Source organism: Homarus americanus, unplaced genomic scaffold, assembly GCF_018991925.1.
Source record: "Homarus americanus isolate GMGI-L3 unplaced genomic scaffold, GMGI_Hamer_2.0 scaffold25483, whole genome shotgun sequence".
NCBI lineage: Eukaryota > Metazoa > Arthropoda > Malacostraca > Decapoda > Nephropidae > Homarus > Homarus americanus.
In genome coordinates, this window is record NW_024726235.1 from 2278372 (window position 1) to 2305452 (window position 27081).

General features: G+C 42.6%; 1 protein-coding gene across 1 annotated transcript; it reads right to left on the minus strand.

Moving 5' to 3' along the window:
* On the minus strand, positions 1 to 27081 carry LOC121865424 (neuropeptide Y receptor type 6-like). The gene is made up of 2 exons (XM_042364807.1): positions 25016 to 27081; positions 1 to 1257 (listed from the first exon to the last, which is right to left on the minus strand). The coding sequence occupies exon 1, from the start codon at positions 26394 to 26396 to the stop codon at positions 25020 to 25022; it is 1377 nt and encodes a 458-aa protein (XP_042220741.1). The 5' UTR covers positions 26397 to 27081; the 3' UTR covers positions 1 to 1257; positions 25016 to 25019.

A 27081-nucleotide genomic window follows, 5' to 3' on the forward strand; every position in this document is an offset into this window, starting at 1 on the left:
TCTCTCTCTCTCTCTCTCTCTGGATCCTATATATATAGCTGACCCGCTATCACACAACAGTTTCAAAGAATATTCTCCCAAAATAAACCGTATACAAACATTTTATATATACAAGAATGAACATAGCACCAAGGAAATGAGTGCGCTTAATAATACATGTACATGTCGATGGTACAGGAATAAAAGGCATGATTCAGGCCACCACTTTCGTTTTTTACGTCGGTATCTGGGAGCATGAGGGTGTGTTGGACGACCCACAAGCTCCGTCTCTACCCTTGGTCGGTGACACTCTTGTCGCTAAAAAAAAAAAAATCTTTATAATTAATAGCAGCACAAAGTGATGGGAGAATCTCAGCACGATTGAAAGTTTTTACATCAAGGTTCAAAAAACGTTCATATACATGTAACATTTTTAATCTTTTGTGGCACAAATCCACAGTCTTCTTTATGTCTTAGCTGGAGGAAATTAGGAGGTGATATTTCATGGATTCACGAGGTCGACCTCTGCACTCTCTGTTCACCCTGTTCAGTGCCGCCACACGTAAAAGCCGCAACAGGCATTTGTTTTCACTGCAGGGATGAAGGTGAACGTCATTCCTTTTGTCGTTGAGCTGAATGAGAACATCGCTCGGTAATGACAAATTACGTACTACTATGAGGTGAGAAGTATTAGCCACAACCCGTGTCATACAGGAAGAAGACCAGAGGCACAAGACTCAAGGCAGATCAGGTCCTGCCGGTTTCTTGTCCCAGGCGTGGCACTTGTCCCCTCTGGTGACACAATTCACGAGTCCAAAGACCCCGACGCTGTCTGTCATAAACGAAAAAATTCTTTGTCTGTTAACCATCGTTGGTTACGTCACGTAACCTCTGACGAGGGTGTAGACTTGACCTCTTTTGGTGCGTATGATAGTCCGTCATGCATGACCTGCCTTCTGGGGGCTTCTAATGCCGACTCATTTGCCACCTCTACAATGCCTCTGGTTGTCTTTTCCGCCATGACCTCCTCTTGACCTTCTGGCGTTATTTCCGTCGACAAATCCGACATGACCTCTGACGAAACTTCTGACTTCATCTCCACCAGAGCCTCAAACGTGACCTCCCTCCTATTCCCGGACGTGGTGGCCACCGCCGCTCCTCCCCGGCAGTTGTTGGCTGAGTCTCTTCTGCAGTGGGTGCCGTCCAACGCTGCGTGGCGGCCTCCGTCGTCGTGGCGGATGATGGTCACCTCCTCCTGATTGGTCCTCCAGCTCACACCTGCAACAATAACGTCCCCTCGTTAGTTTTACACAACAATAACATGACGGCAGTGGTGGAGGTAATTATTGTACAGTCATAAACCATTAGGCCAATATTGGCAAGAGTATTAGAAGAGCTGTGAAGTTCAGAGCAGAAAGGCACCGCAGCAGCTACTGGGGGAGTGGCCCAGGTAATCATGGTTATGCAATTACTGTGGTGTCAAAAACTACCCATGTGTCTAGTGATACACGCCAGAGCCCGTCCCTGACACCTTCATTACCTCCACTTTTACCTTGTTAAAGCTGCTACCGACACTACCACCATTACCACTATTACCACCACTACCATAATCTTTACCGCCACCACTACCATCATCATCACCACTACCAGCATCATTACCACCACTACCAGCATCATTACCACCACTACCATCATCATTACCACCACTACCATCATCATCACCACTACCAGCATCATTACCACCACTACCAGCATCATTACCACCACTACCAGCATCATTACCACCACTACCAGCATCATTACCACCACTACCATCATCATCACCACTACCAGCATCATTACCACCACTACCAGCATCTTTACCGCCACCATTACCATCATCATCACCACCACTACCATCATCATCACCACTACCAGCATCATTACCACTACCATCATCATCACCACTACCAGCATCATTACCACCACTACCAGCATCATTACCACCACTACCAGCATCATTACCACCACTACCATCATCATCACCACTACCAGCATCATTACCACCACTACCATCATCTTTACCGCCACCATTACCATCATCATCACCACTACCACAAACATCACCACTACAACCATCACCATTATCACCACTATCATCACCATTACCATCACCGCCGCCACCACCGCCGCCGCCACCACCACCACCACCACCACCACCACCACCACCACCACCACCACCACCACCACCACCACCACCACCAACAACAACAACAACAACAACAACAACATGAACGCGAGTAATGGATATTGCATAAATTGCACAAGAGATAATATAATAAGCGAAGCGGGGCATAGGTAGATAACGTTGCAGCATTTAACACATTCATTAATATTATATACAGTTAGTTAGCCACCACCACCACCACCACTACCACCACCGCCACCACCACCACTACACCAACAAGCGCTTTCTTGCAGTAACAGATAAATTACCATAATTGTAACAATGTTTGGTTCATCTCTCTCTCTCTCTCTCTCTCTCTCTCTCTCTCTCTCTCTCTCTCTCTCTCTCTCTCTCTCTCTCTCTCTCTCTCTCTCTCCATAAGTTGGGTATATAAGTTGAGAGTTGAGAAAGACTGAATGTTATATGATCGTGTGTTACTTTTGCCGGGAACTATGGGGCGAGGAATCACTCTCACTTGGCTAGAACCTGCAAAGTACTACACTACACTACACTACACTACACTACACTACACTACACTACACTACACTACACACTACTACACTACACTACACTACACACTACACTACACTACATTACACTACACTTCACTACACTACACACTACTACACTACACTACACTACACTACACTACACTACACTACACTACACCCTACTACACTACACTACACTACACTACACTACACTACACTACACATTACACTACACATTACACTACACTACACTACACTACACTACACTACACTTTTTGAGAATTGTAGATATAATCCCGGGAGCACTTAAGTACTCTACGTAATCCGTAAATAAGTTGTTGTGATCCTTTTTCATTATTTACAATTGAGTTACTGTAATACGTACCTGGAATTTACTGTTTGTTGGTGTGTGACTATATTTTTTGTAGCTCTTGTGTAACCTAATTATATAACTTCATGTAACAAATTTTTAGTGTGCTTCAGTTGCTGGGGTTAGGTTGGGTTGGGTTGGGTTAGGTTAGGTTAGGTTAGGTTAGGTTAGGTTGGGTTGGGTTGGGTTGGGGTTGGGTTGGGGTTGGGTTGCTGGGTTGGTTGTGTTGGGTTAGGTTGGGTTTGGTTGGGTTGGGTTGGGTTGTAATCACTTGGGTAGTAAGGAAATTAAAATAATCCCTGGCTGTTTCCCTCATCATCATCATCATCATCATCATCATCATCCTTCCCTGTCTTGCTCTTTCCTCTCCTTTCCTTCTCACGTGTCTTTCTTCTCTCTTTTCATTTTATTCCTCCTCCTCTTCCTCCTCCTTTTCCCCCTCCTATCCCCTCCTTCATCCAATCCGCCTACTCCTCTTCTTCTACCTCCCCATCCATTCCTCACCTCTCTCTTTCTACTTCATTCCCTCTTTCTTAGCCTCCAACATCTCTTTACTTCCTCCTCGCCTGTGGCCTCCAACACCTTCTCCTCATTTCCCGTGGCCACCACCACCTTCTCCTCATTTCCCGTGGCCTCCAACACCTCCCCCTTCCCCCTCTTGTGGCCTCCAGCACCTTCTCCTCCTCTTCTTCCCTCTTCTCCTCACTTGCACCTATTGATCATGCAGGGAGGAGAGAGGAGGTATCCTAGGGGGTAGGTGGCCCACTTCCTCTCTCCCCCGTCCACTGGGAAGAAGGGAGGGGGAGAGGGGAGTGAGGGTAGTAGAGAGGGAGAGGAAAGTGAGGAGAAGTAGAGAGGGAGAGTGGGGGAGGGAGGAAAGGAGAGAAAAATAGTAAGGGAAGGAAGAGAGAAGAGAGGAAGGAAGGTTAAGTTAATTGTTTCGTTCTTCAACCACTAACTCTGACACACACACACACACACACACACACACACACACACACACACACACACACACACACACATGAACTGAACACTGTGGTAGGATGTTATAATTGTATATCTGCTCGCCACACCCCACCACACTCAAGCATAAAGGAGAGAGAGACGTATAGGATAAAAATGCAGTCAGTTATTTAATTGTAGAAATAACATCAGCATGAGTTTAATATTTATTTTATAGGATGATCAAACAAAGGTCACCATGTGTAATAAACTGACATAGGAAAAAAACATACATCATCCAGATTAGTTTAACTTTACATTGGTTTAATTCTACGTGGATAAAACTCGTGTATTTTTGTGTTTGGTGTTTTTTCTGTATATATTTTATTAGTTAGTTGTACAGTGGTGTGTTTGTCTTCCACTACTGCTGCTGTCTTGGGTTCGGTTCCCGTTGGGGTTGGATGAGATAAGGATGTTGTACTGTGTGTGTGTGTGTGTGTGTGTGTGTGTGTGTGTGTGTGTGTGTGTGTGTGTGTGTGTGTGTGTGTGTGTGTGTGTGTGTGTGTGTGTGTGTTTCTTTTACTTAACATGGGGGTTTCTCAGATTGTTTTATTTCTTTTTATTCTAGCCTCCTGTACACATTATAGACTACACACACACACACACACACACACACACACACACACACACACACACACACACTATTTAGCCAACTATTAACAGAGAACGAATTTGGAGGAGAGTGTTTCATGTAGTTAACTTTTAAACGTGTTGGAGAACGCCACCCTCGCCTGCTTCCGGTGTTGGGAAGAGGAGGTAGAAGAGGAGGTAGAGGTAGAGGAGGTAGAGGTAGAGGAGGAGGAGGAAGAGTGAGTCATGTACCGTATACCCTCTTCAACTTTTACCTGGCCACCCTAGAGCGATTTTACATAATAAGATTTAAGAGGAACTTTGATGCGCTTTTGGCAATACCTGTAACATTGATCAATTCCTGTCATTGTATTTTATTTCTTATTAATTTCAACTTTGTTATCATTTGGAAACATTATAGAGTCATATTTATTAACTAATACTGTAGGAAATTTATTTAATCCCTTTTTTTTATTTTTTTATTTTTAATCCCACTGACTTGGAAACGACTGAGTGGACGGATTGCTTGGTGACCTGTAAATATCACGGATGTAGTTTGCCGGTGTTTTGTCTTTCAGTTTTAAACCACAATACTGAAGCCTGTGAGGAAATAATTATTATTTTATGATTATTATTATTATTATTATTATTATTATTATTATTATTATTATTATTATTATTATTATTATTATTATTATTATTATTATTATTAGATGTGGTACCGTTGGGGTTTGTCGGGCATCTATTGGGTTTGGTGGGGCCTTTTGTTGATTTTTTCTGGGTTTTGTTGGGTTCCCCTACTGAGTTTTGTTGGGTCTATATAATGAAGAATTTCCCCTACTAACACAAGTTGGTCTCCTGGTGGTCTCAACGAAGTCGTGAGTTGGCCTTGGTGAGTCTGTTGTCATTTTATTTCCTCCTCATCATCATCATCATCATCATCATCATCATCATCATCATTCTTCTCTTTCACTCTCTTCTTCCCTCCTTCCTTCTCCTTTACCCTTTCTCTTCCCTTCGCTATGCCCTCTTTCCTTCCTCCTCCCATGCACCATCCTCCTGTCTCTCTCCCCTCTTCACCCCCCCCCCTCACCCCTTCCTTCACCCAGCGGGGAATCCACGCGTGAGTTTGACGTTGATAATAGCTGGAGAAGAAATTTAAAGCCTGGGTTAATAATAGAGCTATACCACAGCTGTCATTAGCGCCGATTAGCATGTAGGTAAAGCCCAGAATTCTCCCCCCAACAATGCAGGTGCGAGATTTACGTCCTCACCTCAGGCTCTAGTGGTGTGAGTCCCAGAGGTTGGGTATATACATTGTGGTCGTAACTCGGGAGGAAAGTGAGATCGTCTTACTGTAATTGTTCATAATTTAGTTCAGTTGGTTGTGGATAGTTTGTTGGGGTTTGGGTGTTGTGCGTCTTTGGTGTTTAAAGAATTACCTGAATATTAGTTGTCTTAGATTATTTCACTTGATGATTACACATCTCAGTTTATTTCACCTGAATTTGACACCTCCGGCTAGGTTAGGTTATGTTAGGTTAGCGTTAAGGTGAATTAACTTTGACGTTATGACTTTATTACTGTGCTTTAACAACTTGAAGTTCTTAACTACACTAATCCATCAACACTAAAAAAAAAAATAGGTGATCCGTGTTTAAGTGTTGCGTCGTTGAGAAGACTAAGTTTATGACCTGGAGTTAATAGAGGTGGCAGGAGGGAATGAGCTTGATAATGAAAAGGAAAGTTAGTAGATAATTTTTAATTAGTTGATGTTTAGGAGACAAAAGAATAAACAATAATTGTGTTTCTGATGAGAGAAGAGAGAATAATGATTAATTGGGAGATGGAAGAGCATAAGCGATAATTGTGTTAGAAAAAGCGTAGTTAGTTGATGACGTATAAGAGACAGTCGAGAATAGGCGAAATTACGTGTCGTGTAGTAGACAATGGTGGAGGAAAGGAAATAATAATAGTGACGTTAACGATTGAGGAGAGAACTGTGAGAAAAAAGAAAAAAGGAAATACTGTATACAAGAAACGTGAGGAAATATACAATAAATGTGAGGAAAAAACAAAAAAAACGTGAGGAAAAAAATATAAGAAAGGAAAAATACGAGAAACGAGGAAAAAACACAAAGAAACTTTAGGAAAAAATCAGGAAAATTACAAGAAACGTGAGGAAAAAATATATAAATGTTCATGTTTCGGAGAGAGAGAGAGAGAGAGAGAGAGAGAGAGAGAGAGAGAGAGAGAGAGAGAGAGTCTTGACGATAATTACCCAATTAGTGAGGAAGGTCGATAGAAGGGGAGGGAGAATGTGATGTTATTGTTGATGTTAATAATGTGAAGAATGTTGAAAGTAACGCTAATTATTGGATGTTTTATGAGGCTTGTGAAGATTAATATGTGCGGATTGGTGTTTTGTTTACAAGTGTGTGTGTAATATTTTTTCACTTCCAGAGATACTGTTGTACATACACATATATCCATGAATGCTGGCAACCTGTGATGAAATGGTCAGCATGCTCGCCTCGCAAGCGAGTGGACCAGGGCTCGATCCCCGGGCAGAGTGAAACTATGGGCAAGTTTCTTTACGCCATTTGCCTCTGTCTACACAGCAGTAATTGTGGACCTGGATGTTAATCGATTTGCTGATCGTGTTCCGGGGTAATGGTTAGTCAGTGCTGTTGGTGAGTTGTCCGGTCTTCTCGGACTATTCCTTGACTGGGTCATGCAACTCGTTAACTCAGGGTGTGGTTGTTGTGTTGGCGATAGCTTCTACACCTTAAACAAATACAAGCCTAGGTGACCCTTGGGCCGGCCATCCTCATTGCAAGAGGGGCAGCCATTATTATTATCCATGAATATAAGCTCTCACACACACACATTAACATACACGCATACATATAAATACACACACACACAAGCACACACACACACACACACACACACACACACACACACACACACACACACATACAAAGAGAGAAGGGAAAATATTGAGGGAACAAAGGCGATAATCACCAATTGCTTCCCTTTAAGTCGGATGAGCCATAATGATATTTATTGAGTCTCTCTCTCTCCCTCTCCCATCTCTCTCTCTCTCTCCTCTCCCCCCCCTCTCTCTCTCTCTGCCTCTCTCTCTCTCTCTCTCTCTCTCTCTCTCTTTCTCCTCTCCTCTCTCTCTCTCTCTCTCTCTCCTCTCTCTCTCTCTCTCTCTCTCTCTCTCTCTCTCTCTCTGGTAACGTAATCCCTCTACCGTCCCTTTTACCGTATATTCTACACCCACAATATTTTCTGCCTCCCAGACACCCAAATCCTCAAAGCCCTCCAGACCAGACAGCAGCTTCTCCCCTTCTTTCCACCCCTACCCTTCGCTCCCCGAGACGTACGACCCTGAATTGCCTCCCACATCCTTGGTAAATCCTCTTTTGGTCTCTGCTTGTCTACTACCTTCCCTCATCTCTTGGACAGCAGCCAATATATAACCAGTTTTTATTATGGAAAAAATATTCAATGTGGTGGTCATCTCGTACATCTTGAAGGAGTCCTCAGGAGTCTTCAGGGGTCCAAGGGGTGGGGGTCGGGGGAGGGGGGGGGTGTCCTATGGCATACGTCTCGGGAGTTTGGAGGATTACAGTATCGTACAGTGCCAATTTTTCCTTCGTCTTTTGGGGATTGTTATAAGAGCATTAACATCTTCCTTCGTCACTTCAACACGTTAAGTCTGATTAGTAACTCGCTATATGTCAGGATTTAGTTCAGTTCGTTCCGCTATAGGTCTCAATACTCGCCTCCACACACTCCTCCCAACTCTGCTTTCAGTAACTTTAGTGAATGTATTCTTGTCGGTTCGCTCATTTCCAAAACCTCACAGTAAACTTTATCTGCAGGTAAGACTTGACAGAGTCTCTTTCTCCTCCTCTCTTGTGTCTCTTGTTTCCTTATGTTTATTTTGTTTTCCTTTATTTGGTCTTATTTTTCTCTTTTTTTGTGGGGAGGGGGTTGTTTTGTGGGGGGAGGGGGTTGTTTTTGTGGGGGGGTTGTTTTTGTGGGGGGTTGTTTTGTTCAGTGGCAGTATCCTGTTTTACTTTTTTTTTTTAGTATTTTGCATTCTCAAGAGTATAATATTGCACCTATTCTCTTTTATTTCCTATATGTGGCAACTTCCTCCTCCTCCTCCTCTCTCCTCTCTCCTCCTCTCCTCCCTCTCTCTCTCCCTCCTCCTCCTCCTCCTCCCCTCCTCCCCCTCCCTCCTCCTCCTCCCCCTCCCCTCCTCCTCCTCCTCCTCTCCTCCTCCTCCTCCCTCTCCCTCCTCCTCCTCTCCCTCCTCCTCCTCTCCCTCCTCCTCCTCCTCCCTCCTCCTCCTCCTCCTCCTCCTCCTCCTCCTCCTCCTCCTCCTCCCCTCCTCCTCTCCTCCCTCCTCCTCCTCCTCCCTCCTCCTCATAATTTCTTCCCTCCACCTCTCCTTCCTCCACAACTCTGGATGCCTTAAATTCTGCCCCATCTCCACACACACACACACACACACACACACACACACACACACACACACACACACACACACACACACACACACACACATCCTTCCTCCTGCACACCAATCATTTCCCCAGAAGCAAGGAGGTATGTGTGAAGCCGAACCCCTTTGTTCTGTAGCAGGTATCGGCATTTTTCTTCTCTGCCGTAAGGTGTAAAGCAGTTTCTGGTGGAGTGTTGTAGTGGCGGCGTGTTATGTTGTGGTGTTTTGAGTTGTGTTGTGTTGTGGTGTTGTGTGTTATGGTGTAGTGAGTTGTGTTGTGGTGCGGTGTGTTATGGTGTAGTGAGTTGTGTTGTGGTACGGTGTGTTATGGTGTAGTGTGTTGTGTTGTGGTGCGGTGTTTTGTGTTTTGGTGAGATTTTTGTGTTGTGTTGTGGTTGCGGTGTTTTGTGTTGTGGAAAGAGGAAGGAGAAATAAGAAAACCAGGTGTGCCTCAGGAGTGAACCACATAATATCAAGTTACTTATAGCCGATGTAGGAGAAAGGCGTAAGCACATCTCAAGGGTTATGGCGGAGAGAGAGAGAGAGAGAGAGAGAGGAAGAGATGGAAGAGGAATATGGTGAGGGAGAAGATAGGAGAGGATGTAAGGGGTGAGTAGTGAGAGAAAGGGTTGGTAAGGGAGGTAGGGTGAGATGAGGGGTTGGAGGTAGAAGCTGGGGGTGGTAGGAGGAAGAAGCCGGGAGGGTTGGTAGAGGAGGGATGGACGATGAGGATGGTGAGAGAAGAAGCGAAAGGGAGGGTTGTTTGAGGGAGAAGTGAGGGGGAGGGAGGTGGGAGAGGTGGTGGTGAGGGAATAAGGAGGGATAAACCTGTCTCTTATTATTATTATTGTGTAAAGAGAACTGATTGGCTCTCTAGGTCTCCTCGTCGCCTCCTGTTAAGCCCTGATTGGTGGTATTGATGTGTGGTGCTCTCTCTCTCTCTCTCTCTCTCTCTCTCTCTCTCTCTCGCTCTCGGTATAAGCTACATCATACAACCTTCTCTTACCCCCTATTAAACCGTGAACCAATTATAAAGTTCAATATTTACTAACTTCAGATTTTGTAGAATTCCAATACCTGTTCACCATCAGTATAACCTATTTTATCCGTAATAGACAAAGTTTTTTTTGTTTTATGCAACCAAACGCTTTTTTTAATCAACAAAATACATATATAGTAGTTTAGTCGTTACTCTCTAAACTCATTTCCCTACAGGGTGATCAAAAAGTTGTAGTGCATCGTGTTCAGTAACTTGTTAGGTAGCTTGTATGGTGTTAATGGTCATCGTTTAGAACATTTGTTGTAAGTTGTACGAAATATTTAGTAATTAGGCAAAAAAATACAATATCGGTCCACTGTAATTTTTCCTTGCAAAGTTCCTCTGCTCTTACTAATGACTTGGGTTTAAATTTATGTATATTAAAGCTTTACATGCATATCATTAGAGAGGGAGAGAGAATAACACACACACACACACACACACACACACACACACACACACACACACACACATACACACACACACACACACACACACACACACACACATGTACCAGATGAAGGATCAAAGCAAAGATCTCTCTATTTGAAGAAAACCAGAGCTGTGAGCCGATACTTGCCTATCCATACACTAAACATACGGCTTGAGGAAGCTTGCCCTTCTCCATCGCTCCCTCTCATGACCCCTCCCCCCTCCCTCCCTTGTGGATGAAGATTGGTCCGGCAGAGCCTTTGTGTATACGAGGGTTTACTGCGTATTATCACAAATGAGTTCATAAAATACCCAAGCGGGGGTTGTTTGCGAATATATGCGTATTTGTTGCTTGAGGCGTAACCGCATGCTTCCAAGGGTTCATTGTGTATAATTAAGAGCTTACTGCGTATTTTGTTAAGGGGCTTACTCTACCTGTAAAAAATTATCAATATTGCTCTTACAGGTTACAATACACTCTAGTGAGACGCCGTTTCTTCTTTTTCCTTCACAGACCGGTAAGTCCCTCGGGCAGAAACGGCGGGGAAAAACTAATGACATGGATAACAGCCTTGACAAAGCGAAGGTAAGTTGAAATGATTGTTTTATTCACGAGAGAAACTTGATCTGCAGAAAGACGCCATTTTTGATAAGTGCATCTGTCTGCCTGTTTTTTTTTGTCTCTCTGTCCGTCTGTCTCTCTCACACTCTGTCTCATTCGCTCACTCTCTCTCACTCCATTCATCTTAAAGAGGTGGTGGCATCAGACGAGCGCTGGACAACACCACCGGGTCTGTGTGTACTGAGGCGGTGGTGTGAAGACTCGACACATCAATCATCTCTTGGGTTGCTCTTTACACTCTCTTCATTCCGTCTTCAGCCTTTTTTCTTATTCTCCCTTCCTTCTTCTCTTTTCCTTCCTCCTTCTTGGGTCTTTCTTCTCCTACTTTCCTCATTTTTCCCTGCAATGCCTTCTACACCATCTTCTCCCTGCTTCACCATCACTTCGACTCTCTTCCATCCTTCTCCTCCTCTTTCTCCCCGCTTTCCCTCTTCCCTTCCCTTCCCACACACACACACACACACACACACACTAAAACACCTCCAAACTCCCTCTCTTACACCTAGATGACCTAACCACCACCACCACCCTCTACCCCACCACCCACCCCCCCTACCCCACTTCCCCATTACATATAAAAACGCCCGGGTGTGAAATTTTGTGAGATGTTCTTTTCCTGTTTATTCTTTTCTTTACCGAGTCTCAAGACAACGAGGGAGAGGAGAGTTTTTGTGTGGGAGGAACGTGGGAGAGACAGCCGCATGTTAAAACACCCATGGCAGAGGAGGAGGAGGTGTCGTTATTTGGTTGACCTAGTGGGAGAGGGTGTGTGAGAGGGACCTGGTGGGAGAGAGAGACGAGGGGATGGTAAACACGGCCTGAGTGAGGTGTGTGTGTGTGTGTGTGTGTGTGTGTGTGTGTGTGTGTGTGTGTGTGTGTGTGTGTGTGTGTGTGTGTGTGTGTGTGTGTGTGTGTGTGTGTGCGTGTGTGTGTGTGTGTGTGTGTGTGTGTGTGTGTGTGTGTGTGTGTGTGTGTGTGTGCGTGTGTGTGTGTGTGTGTGTGTGTGTGTGTGTGTGTGTGGGGGCTGTTGATTAATGCGTTTTGTGGATGTTTTTATTTGAGTGTATGTCTATTCTGCGGGTGTGTATGTCTTGTATGTCTCTTTCCAAGCACACACACACACACACACACACATCAGTCTACAGAGCCCTTGACCAATTCTCTGGTGAAACTCGTGGCACTGTTTCCTTTCTATTTTTGTATCGTAAAATATGTGCTGAAATATTTGTAACTTTTAAGCCGCTACACCACCATGCCGTTACACTCTCACGAATGTTTTATACATATTGAAGTCAAATGAATTTTACGCATGCAATTTTTCTCGCGTTTTTACTGAATTATTTAGAGTTTGGATAAAGCTTTTTTATTATTCATAGTTAGTAAAACGCTTTTCCAGAGTTTGTTGGAATAAAACAGTATTACTATGAGATCTGTTCTCCTGTAGCTAACCTAACCTAACCTAACCCAGTTTTACCTAACCTAACCTATCATAACCTAACCTAACCTATCTTAACTTAACCTAACCTAACCGAACCGAACCTAACCTCTCCCTCCCCCTCCTCCTACCCCTCTCCCTCACCCTACACTGTAAACTATATGCTGAGGGAGTAAGGTAACCCCCGCTCCTCCCAACCCTCCCTCCACTTGGTGAATATTAAGACTGGCGGGATCAACACCTGTCCGCCCGCCTTAACATAATAGACCCGAATATTCCTGTACAGTAGCGGTGGTCCTGGGAGACGTGAGGTGAGGTGAGGTGAGATAAAATGAAGTGAAGTGAGATGAGGTGACGCGAGGTGTGGTGAGGTGAGATAGGGGGGAAATTTCTTAATTTTCACCGGAAAAGTCTACGGTAACCATGACCCATGTTTCACTTACTCGTGTTTATGTCGTATTTTAGATAATAATAATAATAATAATAATAATAATAATAATAATAATAATAATAATAATAAAAATAGTAATAATAATAAGAGTGATTATAATAAATTGAAATAAATTAAATTCGAAATAAAATAAAATAGATTAAACACGAAAGAAAGAAATCGAAGACGAGAGAAAGAGAATAGCGAAGACAAAATCGAAATTATTTAGTGAAACGTAATGAATGAGGATAAATATTAAATAATAAAATAGATATAAAATGAAAAGGTAATAAACGTATAATAGAATAGGAATATAAATGTGGATGAAAAAAAATATACTGAAATTGTTTGAGAATTGAACGAGAAAATACAAGTAGATTAAATGTTACGTTAAAAAATAAAACTTATAAACACTGGATTGGAAAGACACGAGAGGATGAATAATGGAGAGAGAAAATGAATAATTGTGAAAGAAATGGTAAACAAGAAACATGCGATTGGATGGAATAAAATGAAAAATAAAAATATGAAATGTAATCCAGAAATGAACAGAATATAAATGGAATATTAAGACCACAAAGAAGAAAGAATAACTGAGGGGAAAATTATAATAAATATGATAAACCGTAGATGACGTATACACTGTAATCTCTTGTTTCAATTTCCCTTTACCTTATTCAGAAATTGTGAGTGTAATTTTGTCCCCAGTCCAACAGAAATTATTTTGGGATTTTAGTTTTTATTATTATTAAATCACCTAAAATATTAAATAAAAATTATTGAACGTCTTGGATATTGTCTTCTTTGCCAGCTGTTCCCCGTCTGTTCGTGATAACATTCAACATATCGGTTATAGTTCAAGATATACTTATGTATTTTTTATTTTTTATTTCCACAATTATGATCTAAAAAAAATATTTTATATTGTCAAAGAAAAAAATTGTTCTCTGAATTTTGTTGTTAAAGTCAACCATAAAGAAAAAAATAATAACAAAAAAAACAAAAGAAAAACTAAAATATATACGGATAGAATAATAAAACTCAATTTTTTCTATTACACTGAACCTCTTATGGAGACGAGATAAAAATAGTTTTTTCGTTGTACTGTGTGTGTGTGTGTGTGTGTAGCGGCAGAAGCAGTAGACGTAGTAGTAGTCGTAATAGTCATGTGTAATGTGAGGACAGCAGGCTGCTCGACATCAGGATTTTTTGATCCTGGCCGTTTTGTCACGCAACCTAGCTCTCGATGCTGCGCATAGGAGGAACAGAACGACAGAGAAGGGCATATGGGAAATTGGAAATGTGATCAAGGCAGCTTCACTCCTCTAGTGTTCACAACCTCTGGTGGGATGGGACCAAGTGCAATATGTTTCTACGCCAGACTCGCGGAGGTGCTCTCCGAACAGAAGCAGCAGCCCAGAAGTTATGTTACAGCCTGGATGAGATGTCGACTGTCTTTCTCTCTCCTTCGGTCGGCTTTGCTCTGCCTCAGGGGAACGAGAGCTTCTGCCCCAATGCCGACAACTGCTGCAGATATTGACTATGAGGCTACAGTCACTGAATGCTGCATAGATCTGCAGCTCAACTAATGCAACACAGATAGGATAGCTACTTATGTATTAGGATAGTTAATATTAAGGTAATAAAATGGCGGCGAAGGTGTGGCTATTGGGGAAGGCTGGAGGCCACGTAAAAAAAAAAAATAATGAAGCCAGTAATGGTAGTAGTAGTAGTAGTAGTAGTAGTAGTAGTAGTAGTAGTAGGTGGGGAGAAATGAGGCGGAATGGGTGAAGGGGAGAAATGGAATCAGTTCAGGATTGCATAAAATAATTCATAAATAAATTGTTGTTGTTGTGGCTGTGAGTGTTGTTGTTGCTGTAGTTGTTGTTGTTATGGGTTAATGTTTTGGTCATTGTTGTAGTTGTTGTTATGGATATTGAAAGTTTGGGGTACACACAACCCCTTCTTCTTAAAATATATAATAATAATAATAATAATAATAATAATAATAATAATAATAATAATAATATAAAAAAAACTCAGTAATTGATTTCATTCTGAGCTAAAGATAGGACGAAGGGAAGAGCGATTGAGGTCAAGCTTAATTTTAGCTGAGATGTACTTAGCTGTGAGGGGGAGGATAATAATAGCTATTGTTTCAAGGTTATTTATTAGATGTTAACTGTACTGTATTCTCCCTCACCCTCTTGTTATTCTCTTTATTGTTTTAGTCTATCCTTGGTTTAGTTCCCTCTCTATTAATTCTTTCTCTGTTGTTCTCATATTCCCTGATTGCTTCTACTTTGTCTGTCTTTCCTTGTGGTTGTTCCTCCTTTTACTCTTTCTCTTTTCTCCTCCTGTACTTCTCTCTCTCTCTCTCTCTCTCTCTCTCTCTCTCTCTCTCTCATTTTGTGTCATGTTGTTATCCCTCTCTTTTTGCTTCCCATCTTTAATCTTCCCATTTTCTTTCCTTCTCTTCCTTCTCCCTTGTTTTCCCTTTACGTCCTTCCATTTCCATTAACTCCCCTCCTCTCCTCCTCCATTTACTTCTTCTCCCCTCCCCTTTCCCCTCGCCCTTCCCCCTCTCCCTTCTCCGCGCTTCCCTCCTTCTCCCTCTCCTTCTGCCTCTCCCCTATTATCCTCTTCATATTTCTACTTATTTCTCCCCATTTCCAGTCCTATGCTTACTCTCTCCCCTTGTCTCTTCCCCTCCCGAGCCACACCAATTAGCACATTTAGTTGGGCAGGTGAGGCGTAATTACCAGGTGAACACGGTAACACACGCCCGTACTCTCTCTCTCTCTCTCTCTCTCTCTCTCTCTCTCTCTCTCTCTCTCTCTCTGAGGGAGTTGATATGATAGTTTGAGTTCGTGGATGACTGTGTTGTGATAGTAGATGATTTTGATAGATAGATAGAGAGAGAGAGAGAGAGAGAGAGAGAGAGAGAGAGAGAGATTGATCAGAGGAGGATTTATCTCTCGTAGATACCTTGGCAGGGGAGACAATACTCTCAAGCCCTATGGGTAATTCAATGGTCAAGGAAACGATAACTATAGATCTTCCTCTCTATTTGCCCGTGGACAGTTCTCTCTCTCTCTCTCTCTCTCTCTCTCTCTCTCTCTCTCTCTCTCTCTCTCTCTAACCTAACTTAACCTAACCCCACCAAATGCCATCCCACCTACATTCCCTCACGGTGCATGTGAATGACAAGAGAAAACCAGAGTGTCGAGTGGTGTTGGTGGTGGTGATGGTGGTGGTGACTGCCCAGGCATGTCGCACAGCCGTTTGTTTCACTCAATAGATGACGGAGAGTGAAGGGAGAGTCTATTTTTGGTCCCTTCACTCCCTCCACCATCCAGCATAGTGGGGGTAAAAGGCTCTAAAAATAAAAAAAATAATATCGTGGCCAGCCAGGGGGTGAGGGTATAAATTGACCCCCCCCCGTGGTGTAGTTCAATAATCAACAAGTTATCATTAATTATTAGTAAGAAATTGTCTTCTCTTCGTCACAATTAATCTAAAAATATATATTGCTGCCAACACGACAATTATTTATCGCAGGAATAAAAATAAATATTCAAATTAGTCAAATTAATGTTTACCGCCAGCCTTCGACAGATGAAAATAATTATAACTTTTTTTTCACTTTCAGGTAAAATGTTAATGTGAAGGACATTTGGTTATTAATGAAAGGGAGGGTGAAGTGAGGGGAGAAGGGTATGGGAAAGTAGGAGGAACGGGAGGGGAGGGAGAAAAGGAGAGATGGGAAAAGGAGATAGGAAGAAGGAATGGGAAAGGCGTACACACACACACACACACACACACACACACACACACACACACACACACATCTTTTTCCTTCCTTGTCCTTGCCAGTTTCATATTCCTGTCGTGGCCCAAAGAGAATCTCGGATCTCAGAAGACAGTGGACATAAGAGACACAAGACACCGAGACCCTTGTTATCATGGTCATCACCTGCCACACACTGATGAGACGACACGCAACCTGCCTTTATGTACACTTTTATTCCCATGGGAGGTTGCCAAGTGGTGATTATCCCTGGGAAGTTGCCAATATTGTCGTGTTATTGAGAATTATTTTTGTTTTTTTAGTGAATAGGAGATACGTTCTACCAATCACAGAGAAGAGGTGATGAAGGCGAGGTTGTTATTGGTTGAGGGAGGGAGACAGTCAGGAAGGAAGGAGGTAATTGGAAAGGGGTGATAAGAGAATAGAATAGCAAGCAGGGAAGGAGAAACATACGATAATGTTAGAGAAATAAATGAATATGTGAGTGTAAGGAAAAATAACATATGGAACGATAGTAAAAGAAATGTATGAAATAATTAGAAAAAATAAGTTATTGAATGAAATAAACAAGTAGAAGAAATTATAATAATACGTAAAACAGACATAAATAATACGATAATGATACTACTACTACTACTACTACTACTACTACTACTACTACTACTAATAATAATAATAATAATAATAATAATAATAATAATAATAATAATAATAATAATAAATACAAAAATACAGTAAAAAATACGACAAAACAGAGAATATAGTAATAACCTAAAATTAAGATAGACATAATTATACTAACATTTAAAAATATATTAAAAAGAAACACAAATTAGCATAAACCAACTTTGTAAATTAAAAAAAAAGACCTAAAACTTTCATAAAACAAGACACAAACCCACCACTTCTTAGGGAGAGTCTTAGAGAAAGTTGTGGTAAAGACTCGAGGAAAAACACCAAACTTTGTCTCCTAACGTGGGAATATTGCTTTTAAATGTCTCACCGTGTTCGTGCTGCTCTTAAATATCTCCTACCGTGTGAATAGTCTCCTACCGTGTGCGTGTTGCTCTTAAATGTCTCCTACTTTGATTATTTTGGTTTTAAATGTCTCCTACCGTGTGAATATTGCTGTTAAATGTCTCCTACCGTGTGAATATTGCTGTAAATGTCTCCTACTGTGGGAATATTGCTTTTAAATGTCTCCTACTGTGGGAATATTGCTGTTAAGTGTCTCCTACCGTGTGAATATTGCTGTTAAATGTCTCCTACCGTGTGAATATTGCTGTTAAATATCTCCTACCGTGTGAATATTGCTGTTAAATGTCTCCTACCGTGTGAATATTGCTATTAAATGTCTCCTACCGTGTGAATATTGCTATTAAATGTCTCCTACCGTGTGAATATTGCTGTTAAATGTCTCCTACCGTGTGAATATTGCTGTTAACTGTCTCCTACCGTGTGAATAGTGCTGTTAAATGTCTCCTACCGTGTGAATATTGCTGTTAAATGTCTCCTACCGTGTGAATATTGCTGTTAAATGTCCTACCTTTGCTGAATGGTGCAGTTAAATGTCTCCTACCTTGCCAGATATTGCTGTTAAATGTCTCACACACTACCGTGTGAACAGTGTGACTGAAATGTCTCCTAGAAATGAATGTTGGCACTAAGTATTTCTCCTACCGTGTGAATATTGCTTTTAAAATGTCTCCTACCGTGTGAATATTGCTGTTAAATGTCTCCTACCGTGTGAATATTGCTGTTAAATGTCTCCTACCGTGTGAATATTGCTGTTAAATGTCTCCTACCGTGTGAATATTGCTGTTAAATGTCTCCTACTGTGTGAATAGTGCTGTTAAATGTCTCCTGCCGTGTGAATAATACTTTTAGCGGTGATTAATCTAATTGCACACACACACACACACACACACACACACACACACACACACAAGAAAACAAGAATGTGTGTAGTTAAGCGCAAGCAAACAGACAGTTGTGTTTCTCTTGTATACCTGCCGTAAATTAGCACAGGTGACTGAACACACCTGCCCAAGCAGTGTAATTATCTCCCGGGTGGCAGTATTACCTCTGTAGCCTCCAACAAATTTAATCTACCTGAGGTATTATTTTCTCGTAAGGTAAATAATACAGGTTTCAGACTCTCATATATACGTGTATTTAGGGATAATAGAACGTATTTAATTGGGTTTTAAGATCGATTATTGTGTTATTAATCTCGTCTCTATCTTAAGTGAATCCAGGTAAATTTTTCTCAGGTATTTAGTTTTGAGGAAATTATCTTAAGAGCCTTTGAGAATCCCCGGCTTTATTCTGCCTCAGAGAGGGAGTGTAATACCCTTCAATATTACATGAGAAATATTTCTTTGTTGTGTATTGCTTCAGAGGAATGAATATCAATATTTACACCTTATGGCTTTGTAGGGTGGAATACCGTATTATCTTAAGACTTTGTAAATCTGAGTTGATATTGAACAGATTTATTGAAGATTTAATTTTTTTAATTTTATTTTAAGAGGAAATTTTTAGTTATATGGGTGTTGTGTGTTGCCTCCCTCCCCTCACTCACCTCCCACCATGCTAAACAGAGATCAGTGATGGTCGACTCGGTAATTACATTAAATATGTAAATTGAGCTGTTTAATTTACATAATATGGAGTCATCATCGCTAATTAAACCCGAAAACTAGTTTGTATTTAATACCTCAAATTATAGATGATTAGGAAAATCTCTTATGATATATAATAGACCCCAATGGAATATAAATATTTACTATAGTATTTTATATAATTGTGTACTAATTAAATGATATTTCCTAATTTAGATTATAACCGTTGGGTCATTATTAACACGATATGAATTTGTTAAGTATTTTTGATAGGTGTGACTTGGAAGTATTACCCCATATGTTGAGGCTTACGGGTGAGGTTAGGTTACTTCCCCTCCTTGCCGACTCACACCTATCCTCTACCGACTCACATCAACCCCCCTCCCCCTGTCGACTCACACCCCCACCTCCAACCGACTCAACACCCCCCCCCCCCTGACCTCTCTGCCGACTGACACGTCTTCCGTAAACAATTTCCTTTTATTCCTTCCACCGTCAACAAAAAGCCGATCAGGAACTTCGCTACCCGACACCAGCTCTGAGGCTACGCTGACAGCTGATGTTGTGGCCGTGTGGTAGCTTGTGTTTAGTGAGAGAAAGTGTAGGAATTTTTGGACATTTTCTTTATTAAAAAAAAAAACGAAAAAAGTCCCGACGATTCACCATACCACTATAGAGATTGGTGCTAAGTTCAGACCTTTTTATTCTACGTCCTGATGTGAATTACTGTACTTAAAAGACTAAAGAGAAGAGGTCACTGAGGCAAGGCGAGGCTTCGGTTGTTTATATACTGTACTGAACCGAGGAAGTGACGCCCCCGCACCAATTAGACTTCATAGTACACCAATTTATGACAGGTGGTTGGCCTTAAATGACTCCCTGGGAGGGTTGTAGGGAGGATGATCTGCATGTAAAGTGTGTACCTGAGGTGTTATTGGGTACCTGGCGGTTTCGGGACACGTCTAATAGGGGTGATGACCGAAAGAGAGATGAGTTTTATTGCGTCCTTTGGCGATGAGAATTTAATGCTGTTTTTTTGTGATGAAAGGAAAGTTTGTTTTTTACCACTGTATCCCTGATGGTGTGTGTGTGTGTGTGTGTGTGTGTGTGTGTGTGTGTGTGTGTGTGTGTGTGTGTGTGTGTGTGCGGTGCTCATTCCTCACCACACCGCCACCCGCACTGACGAGTTTACCTGATGTTAAAAAGCACACACACACACAGACAGACACACACACACACACACACACACACACACACACACACACACACACACACACACACACACACACACACACACACACACACACACACACACACACACACACACACACACACCTCATAACCTACAGCAGAAAACGGGGAAAGATTACCGATCTGTCATTTACGAAACAGATGTCAAAGTGTTGTAGTTGTGTTGGGAATAAGAGGTTAATACCCCTCTGTTACTGCCGGTGATCGTAAACAGACAAATCCGGCGCCTGAACACTTCTTTGTGCTTATATTGGATGATAGACAGACAGACAGACAGACGGACAGACAGACAGACAGACGGACAGACAGACGTAAATAATCAATCCACAACCCGTACATCATCAAGTCATTAGTTAACGGGTTGCCAAAGTTAGTCAGTCAACCAGTCACCACTATCATCATCATCATCATCATCATCATCATCATCATCATCATCATCATCATCATCATCATCATTACTACTATGAAAGGGAAGGGAAGGATAATCTGTGTGTGGGAGAGGGACAGTCAATGTACTTCTGACCCTGTGTTGTATTTACATGTGTCTGTAATTTACGGGGATTATAGCGTTTTATGTTCAAGGTGAGAGAGAGAGAGAGAGAGAGAGAGAGAGAGAGAGAGACGCCAGTGAGGGTTTGTGGGTAAATGTATTTATTTTGTGTGATATGTATGAGTGTGTTATATGTATTCATGTATGTTTATTAATGTAATATGTTCTAGTATGTGTGTTTGTATGTACAGTATACCGGTATATTTATGTATATACTAACACTATTCCAAACATCACCATGGTATAAATTCCCTTCCGTTTCCAACTCACATTTCATGACAGGCAATGAGACTCCTCTACCGTGGATAATTGTGACGGCGCCTCTTACCTGCACTAGTCCACAGGTAATTACACTCTCCATCCCCCAACACTCGACTCTTAACATCACCTGTCTTATATTTTACCTTGGATATTACACCTTTGTTATGTTTCATACCTTCTATCTATCTATCTATCTGTCTATCTATCTATCTATCTATCTATCAAAGTATTATAGTTTTTTATCAATTAATTTCTACTTAATCTCCTGCTACTTCAACTCACCAATATAAGTTAAATCCCTCTAATTATCAACTAACGACTAACATATATACAGCACTTCACTTAATTCTTTACTACATAAGAACATAAGAATGGAGGAAACTGCAACGGGCCTATTGGCCCATACTGGGCAGTCCCGTTTACACCCAACCCCTATTGCTCATATGAGCATCCAACCTATGTTTGAAGCAATTCAGCGTATTCGAGTTAATGATGATATTTGGTAACTTGTTCCATTCATCCACTACTCTGTTTCCAAACCAGTGTTTACCTATTTCACGCCTAAATCTAAATTTGTCTAATTTAAAACCATTGTTACGAGTTCGCTCCTGGTTGGATAGTTTGAGTACCTTTGTAATGTCCCCTTTGTTTAGCCCTGACTTCCACTTATACACCTCTATCAGGTCGCCCCTCGCTCTACGTCTCTCGAGGAGTGCAAATTAAGATGCTTTAACCTGTCTCTATACTCAAGGTTCCTAATGCCCGGGATTAGTCTTGTCATTCTCCTCTGAATTCTTTCCAAGGATTCTATATCCATTCTGTAATACGGTGACCAGAACTGAACTGCGTAATCCAGGTGTGGTCTCACAAGAGCAAGATACAGTTTTAGGATGACCTCGCTAGTCTTGTAACTAACACTCCTTTGTATGAACCCAAGTACTTTATTAGCCTTGTTACGAGCAAAAACACATTGTTTATTAATTAATTCCTCTTACGTCCCCTGGCTGGTAATTTCTACAAACTCGTATTTTAGAGAGAGAGATTCCCTCAGTGTGTGTGGTGGTGGTGGTGGTGGAGGTGGTGGTGGTGGAGTGAAGTTGGTGGCGTTGGTGATGTTGATGATGGTGGTCGTCTTAGGTCCCTCAGATCACCTCAGGTCAGGGGGCGCGTGGCGGGGATGGGGGTGTCAGGTGTCAGGTGTCAGGTGATAACGATGCATCATACCCTGAGTGGCAGATTTGTCTGGGTCTCAAGGGTGAGTCGACCATCCATCTGTTTCTTGTGTCCGTGTTGTGTGATGAAGGAGGGGAAGGGCTCAGGAATGGGAATGGGAATAGAAGGAAATATAAGATTGACATTAGGAATAAAGGAAAATATAAAGAAGACTGGGAAAAGGATTTAAGATTAACATTTGGAATAAGAAGAAAACAGATTGGGTATAGGATGAAAAATAAGATTAATATTTGGAATAAGGAAAATATAAATAAAGATTGGGAATTGGAGAAAGTACAAGAATAAGATCTGGAATAAAAAAAGTAAAATAATGCAGGAATAAGTGAGTGAGTGAGTTATTCTTTACTGAGTGAATGAGTAAAATATCAGTTTGTCTCCGTCAGTGAGTAAATCAGACAAAGACTCTAAGTAAATTAATGAGGATGTTGTGTTATGAAACTAGATGTAATTTAGCAGCATCAGCTTTCAAATTTTATTACCCTGAATTTTTAAACTAATGACCTTTAGCGAAGAGGATTATTGTCTTTAATGAAGAAGTTAATTACCTGCGTCTGGTTTACTTATTCATTGCCCTTAATTAAAAGGTGATGTGTGCAAGATGAAGCATGTGGGCTGTATCGTTGCAACACATGTGACACCTGTGGCACTTATGGCATCTGTGGTATGTCTGACGTATGTGACACTTGTGACACCTGTGGCACTTATGGCACCTGTGGCATGTCTGACGTATGTGACACTTGTGACACCTGTGGCACTTATGGCACCTGTGGCATGTCTGACGTATGTGACACTTGTGACACCTGTGGCACTTATGGCACCTGTGGTATGTCTGACGTATATGGCACTTGTGACACCTGTGGCACTTATGGCACCTGTGGTATGTCTGACGTATATGGCACTTGTGACACATAAGTTTGCTGATTGAAAAGAGAAAGATATACAGAAATTACAAACTTGGGAAGATATTATTATTTAGTATTATAAACCTGAGCAGTAATTAGCATCACCTGTTACTAATTCACCATCTCAGATTAAAATAACAGTGTTTATTTTCTTGCATGTGGAAGTTTTTTTTTTTATGCGCTCACGGCCGACACTTTTTCTTCAAGTACTCCCGCTGACTTTGTCTTCTCGTGAACATTAATTCAGGTTGGCTGTAGATCCTTGTCGGCGCCTTACAAAGCTTCAGGTGGTGTGGCAGTCCTCGGCTACCGGAACAATAACGGTTATCGGCTGTCATTCCGGTATCGGTGGAAGAGGGGGGGGGAGGGGTAATTTATGAACTCCAATATGGCTGTGAACTGGAACAAAATGACCTTAGCCCCGAAATCAGAAAACCATTGCCTCTAAATAAAGATATTCAGATATCCTTACCCTCGATATATGCTGGTTATTGCCCTGTTTATATATCCACTGCCCAACTTACTGCCCCCCCCCCCTCCCTCTTCCCCACCACCCTCCAAAGTAAGACGGCTCTTGTTCTAAAAAAATTCAGGGAAACTATTGCCCCAAATTAAGTTACTCATATCAGGTAATCAGAGTCTCACAAAGCCAAGACGGGAGGGAGGGAACAACTGGGTGAACAAGACCGTGTTAGTCCTGGTGTTGGGAAGTGTGGTAACTGTGGGAGGTTGTTGTTCCTGGGGGGGGGGGATTGTGGGGTAGGGAACGGGATGGGGGATTGTGGGGTAGGGGACGGGGATGGGGGATTGTGATATTGTTAAAGTTTCTTGCAATAATAAATGACACATTTTTCTGTTTTGTGAAATTTTTGGAAAGGTGTTATTTTTTGTACACGTACATGCACGCACACACCACCTTCTGTTGATCTAGAAAACAAATAAAAACGCGCTATTTGGGGATTTTTTAAAAGCTTATTGTCGGTATTTTGGAATTTTGTTAAAAGTTTGCTTGTTTGTGACTGTTAAATATGATTCCTTTTCGTACGTAGCAGAGTAGTGGTATGTTAAGAAGAAGAAGAAGAACCCAGTTCCTTTAAGACACAGAGTTCTATATGTAAATAAAGAGATGTTAAGAGGAATTAAACAACAGTTAGCACAGTTCAGTGGAGAAAGTAAGGTTATCTACAGACATCCTGAATAAGAAACAGAGAGTGAAATGACATGGTGTGCAGTAGGTGAGAGAGTGAGGTGTACAACAGGTGTGTGAGAGAGGTACACTGACCTGGCTAGGTGTCGTCCTTGATGATGGTGGTGGTGATGGTCTGAGGCGGGTGAGCCACCGTCTGGATGCTGTTGTTCTGGTTGCCCTGGAATACCAGCAGCGTCACGCTCTCCGGCTGTCTCGTTGGCGAGTCCCCGGTTCTCCTCCTGAAGGACTCCGGCAGGATCCAGCCCATCTTAGCGAAGATGGGTGGCAGGAACTCGAGCAGCTCTCGGCGCAGGTTGGTGTTGAGCCAACCGTAGAGGACGGGGTTGATGCACGCCGAGCTCATGGCGATCATGTGACAGGCGCCAAACACCGTGTACAAGTGAGTCGGGTCTTTGAAACCTTCGTATTCGAAATCTGCCAACAGGTTGACGATGTTCCAAGGTAGCCAACAGACAGCGAAAGCCACGGCTATAGTGGAGAGCAAGATTGTTGTCTTACGGTTACGCTCTATCTCCTTCTGTGCTCGCCTGGCGTCATACTGGCCCATCATGTGCTGGCTGAGGTAACGCTTGATGCGGGCGTGAACTACACTCAGCACCACGATGGGGATGCCATACTGTGTGAGCAGGAGCGCGATGATCCACACGTTCTTCGCGCTCCTGGAGGGCCAGTGGTCGACACAGCGGGAGTACAGCAGGATGTGCTGCAGCTTCACCTGCGCCACGATGTAGTAGAAGTAGAGCGGCAGCGCAAACAGCACAGACGACACCCAGATGGCACATATGGAGGCCGCTACGTGGAACTTATTCCTCGTCGACCCTCCCGCTTTAACAATGGTGGCATAACGATCCACCGCTATGGCTACCACCGTGGAGGTTGACACCATGATGTTGGCTCCCTGCAGCACCGGCACCAGCTTACAGGCGAGGCTCCCCATCCCCCAGTTCTTGTAGAGCAGACCGACGAGTGTGACGGGCATACACACCAAGCACATGCTGAGGTCCGACACTGTGAGGTTTATTATGTACAGGTTCCTGGGCGTCCGCATAGTCCTCTTGCGCCAGATGACCCAACCAACCATCATGTTGCCCCCGACGCCGAAGAGGATGAGACTGACGTAGCAGACGATGAAGACAACCTCCGTCACCCCGTCCAGGTACCCGGCCTGGGTGTCGGAAATGATGTCGTACGCCTCGTGGATGGAGAAGTTGAAGAGCGGGTGATGCGACGACGTGTTGGTGTTGTTGGGGAGGCTTGGCTCCAGCAGGAGTTTGCCCAGCTTCTCCAGGGGCAGGAAAGGATTGGTGAGATCCTCCTGAGGGGAGAAGCCCCCGCAGGCACCATGGTCCCTGCAGGACACCTCTACACCGCTCACCTCCTCAAACACATTCTCACCATCATCCTTCTCCCCCACCACTCCTCCCTCACCACCGTGACTTGACTCCTCCAACATGGATAGGTGAGCGGGGTGGGCGCGGCACGGACAACACAGAGGCACTCAGGTGATCATGTCATACCAGACAGCGACCGAGGATGGAATGACTGACAACACCATCATTACCACAACAACAATTAACTTATCAGGATCTGAATAGTTCAGCACAGCCAAAAAAACCTAATTCTTCATTGAGGACAAACTGTTTTACCCCAGACAACCAGAAGAGTGACTGAAGACCACAACACCTGCAGGAGAGCGGCCGCTTTATGGTCCTGTGTCTGTCATCTTTCCAAAATTGAGAATATCACTTTAAGGAGACAAAATAAAAGTGTAATCCGTTAAACTCGTCTTCCTCTGCTGCGTCACATTTCACTCACAAAAAATCAATCCTCCAACCTTCAATTCAAATTATATAAAGAAAAATAACTAATGACCTCGGTTCTCTTTTTACCAGGTACGATCTATCGCATGTCGGGCGGCAGAAAAGTTCACATTTAATTCATCACCGACAATCTGCATTTTTTCCCCGCCATCATCAGGACGAGTGAAATCTTTTTTAATCCCGGGCGAGATACCGTGATAGTCGCACACGCCTCGCTGCTGCCATAATCTCAAGGAATTATCTGTCCAATTTTTAGCTGTCACTCAGGGAAAGTCCGTAGATCAGTCTCTGTACCGCAGCTTCCAGTGACGAGCTGGG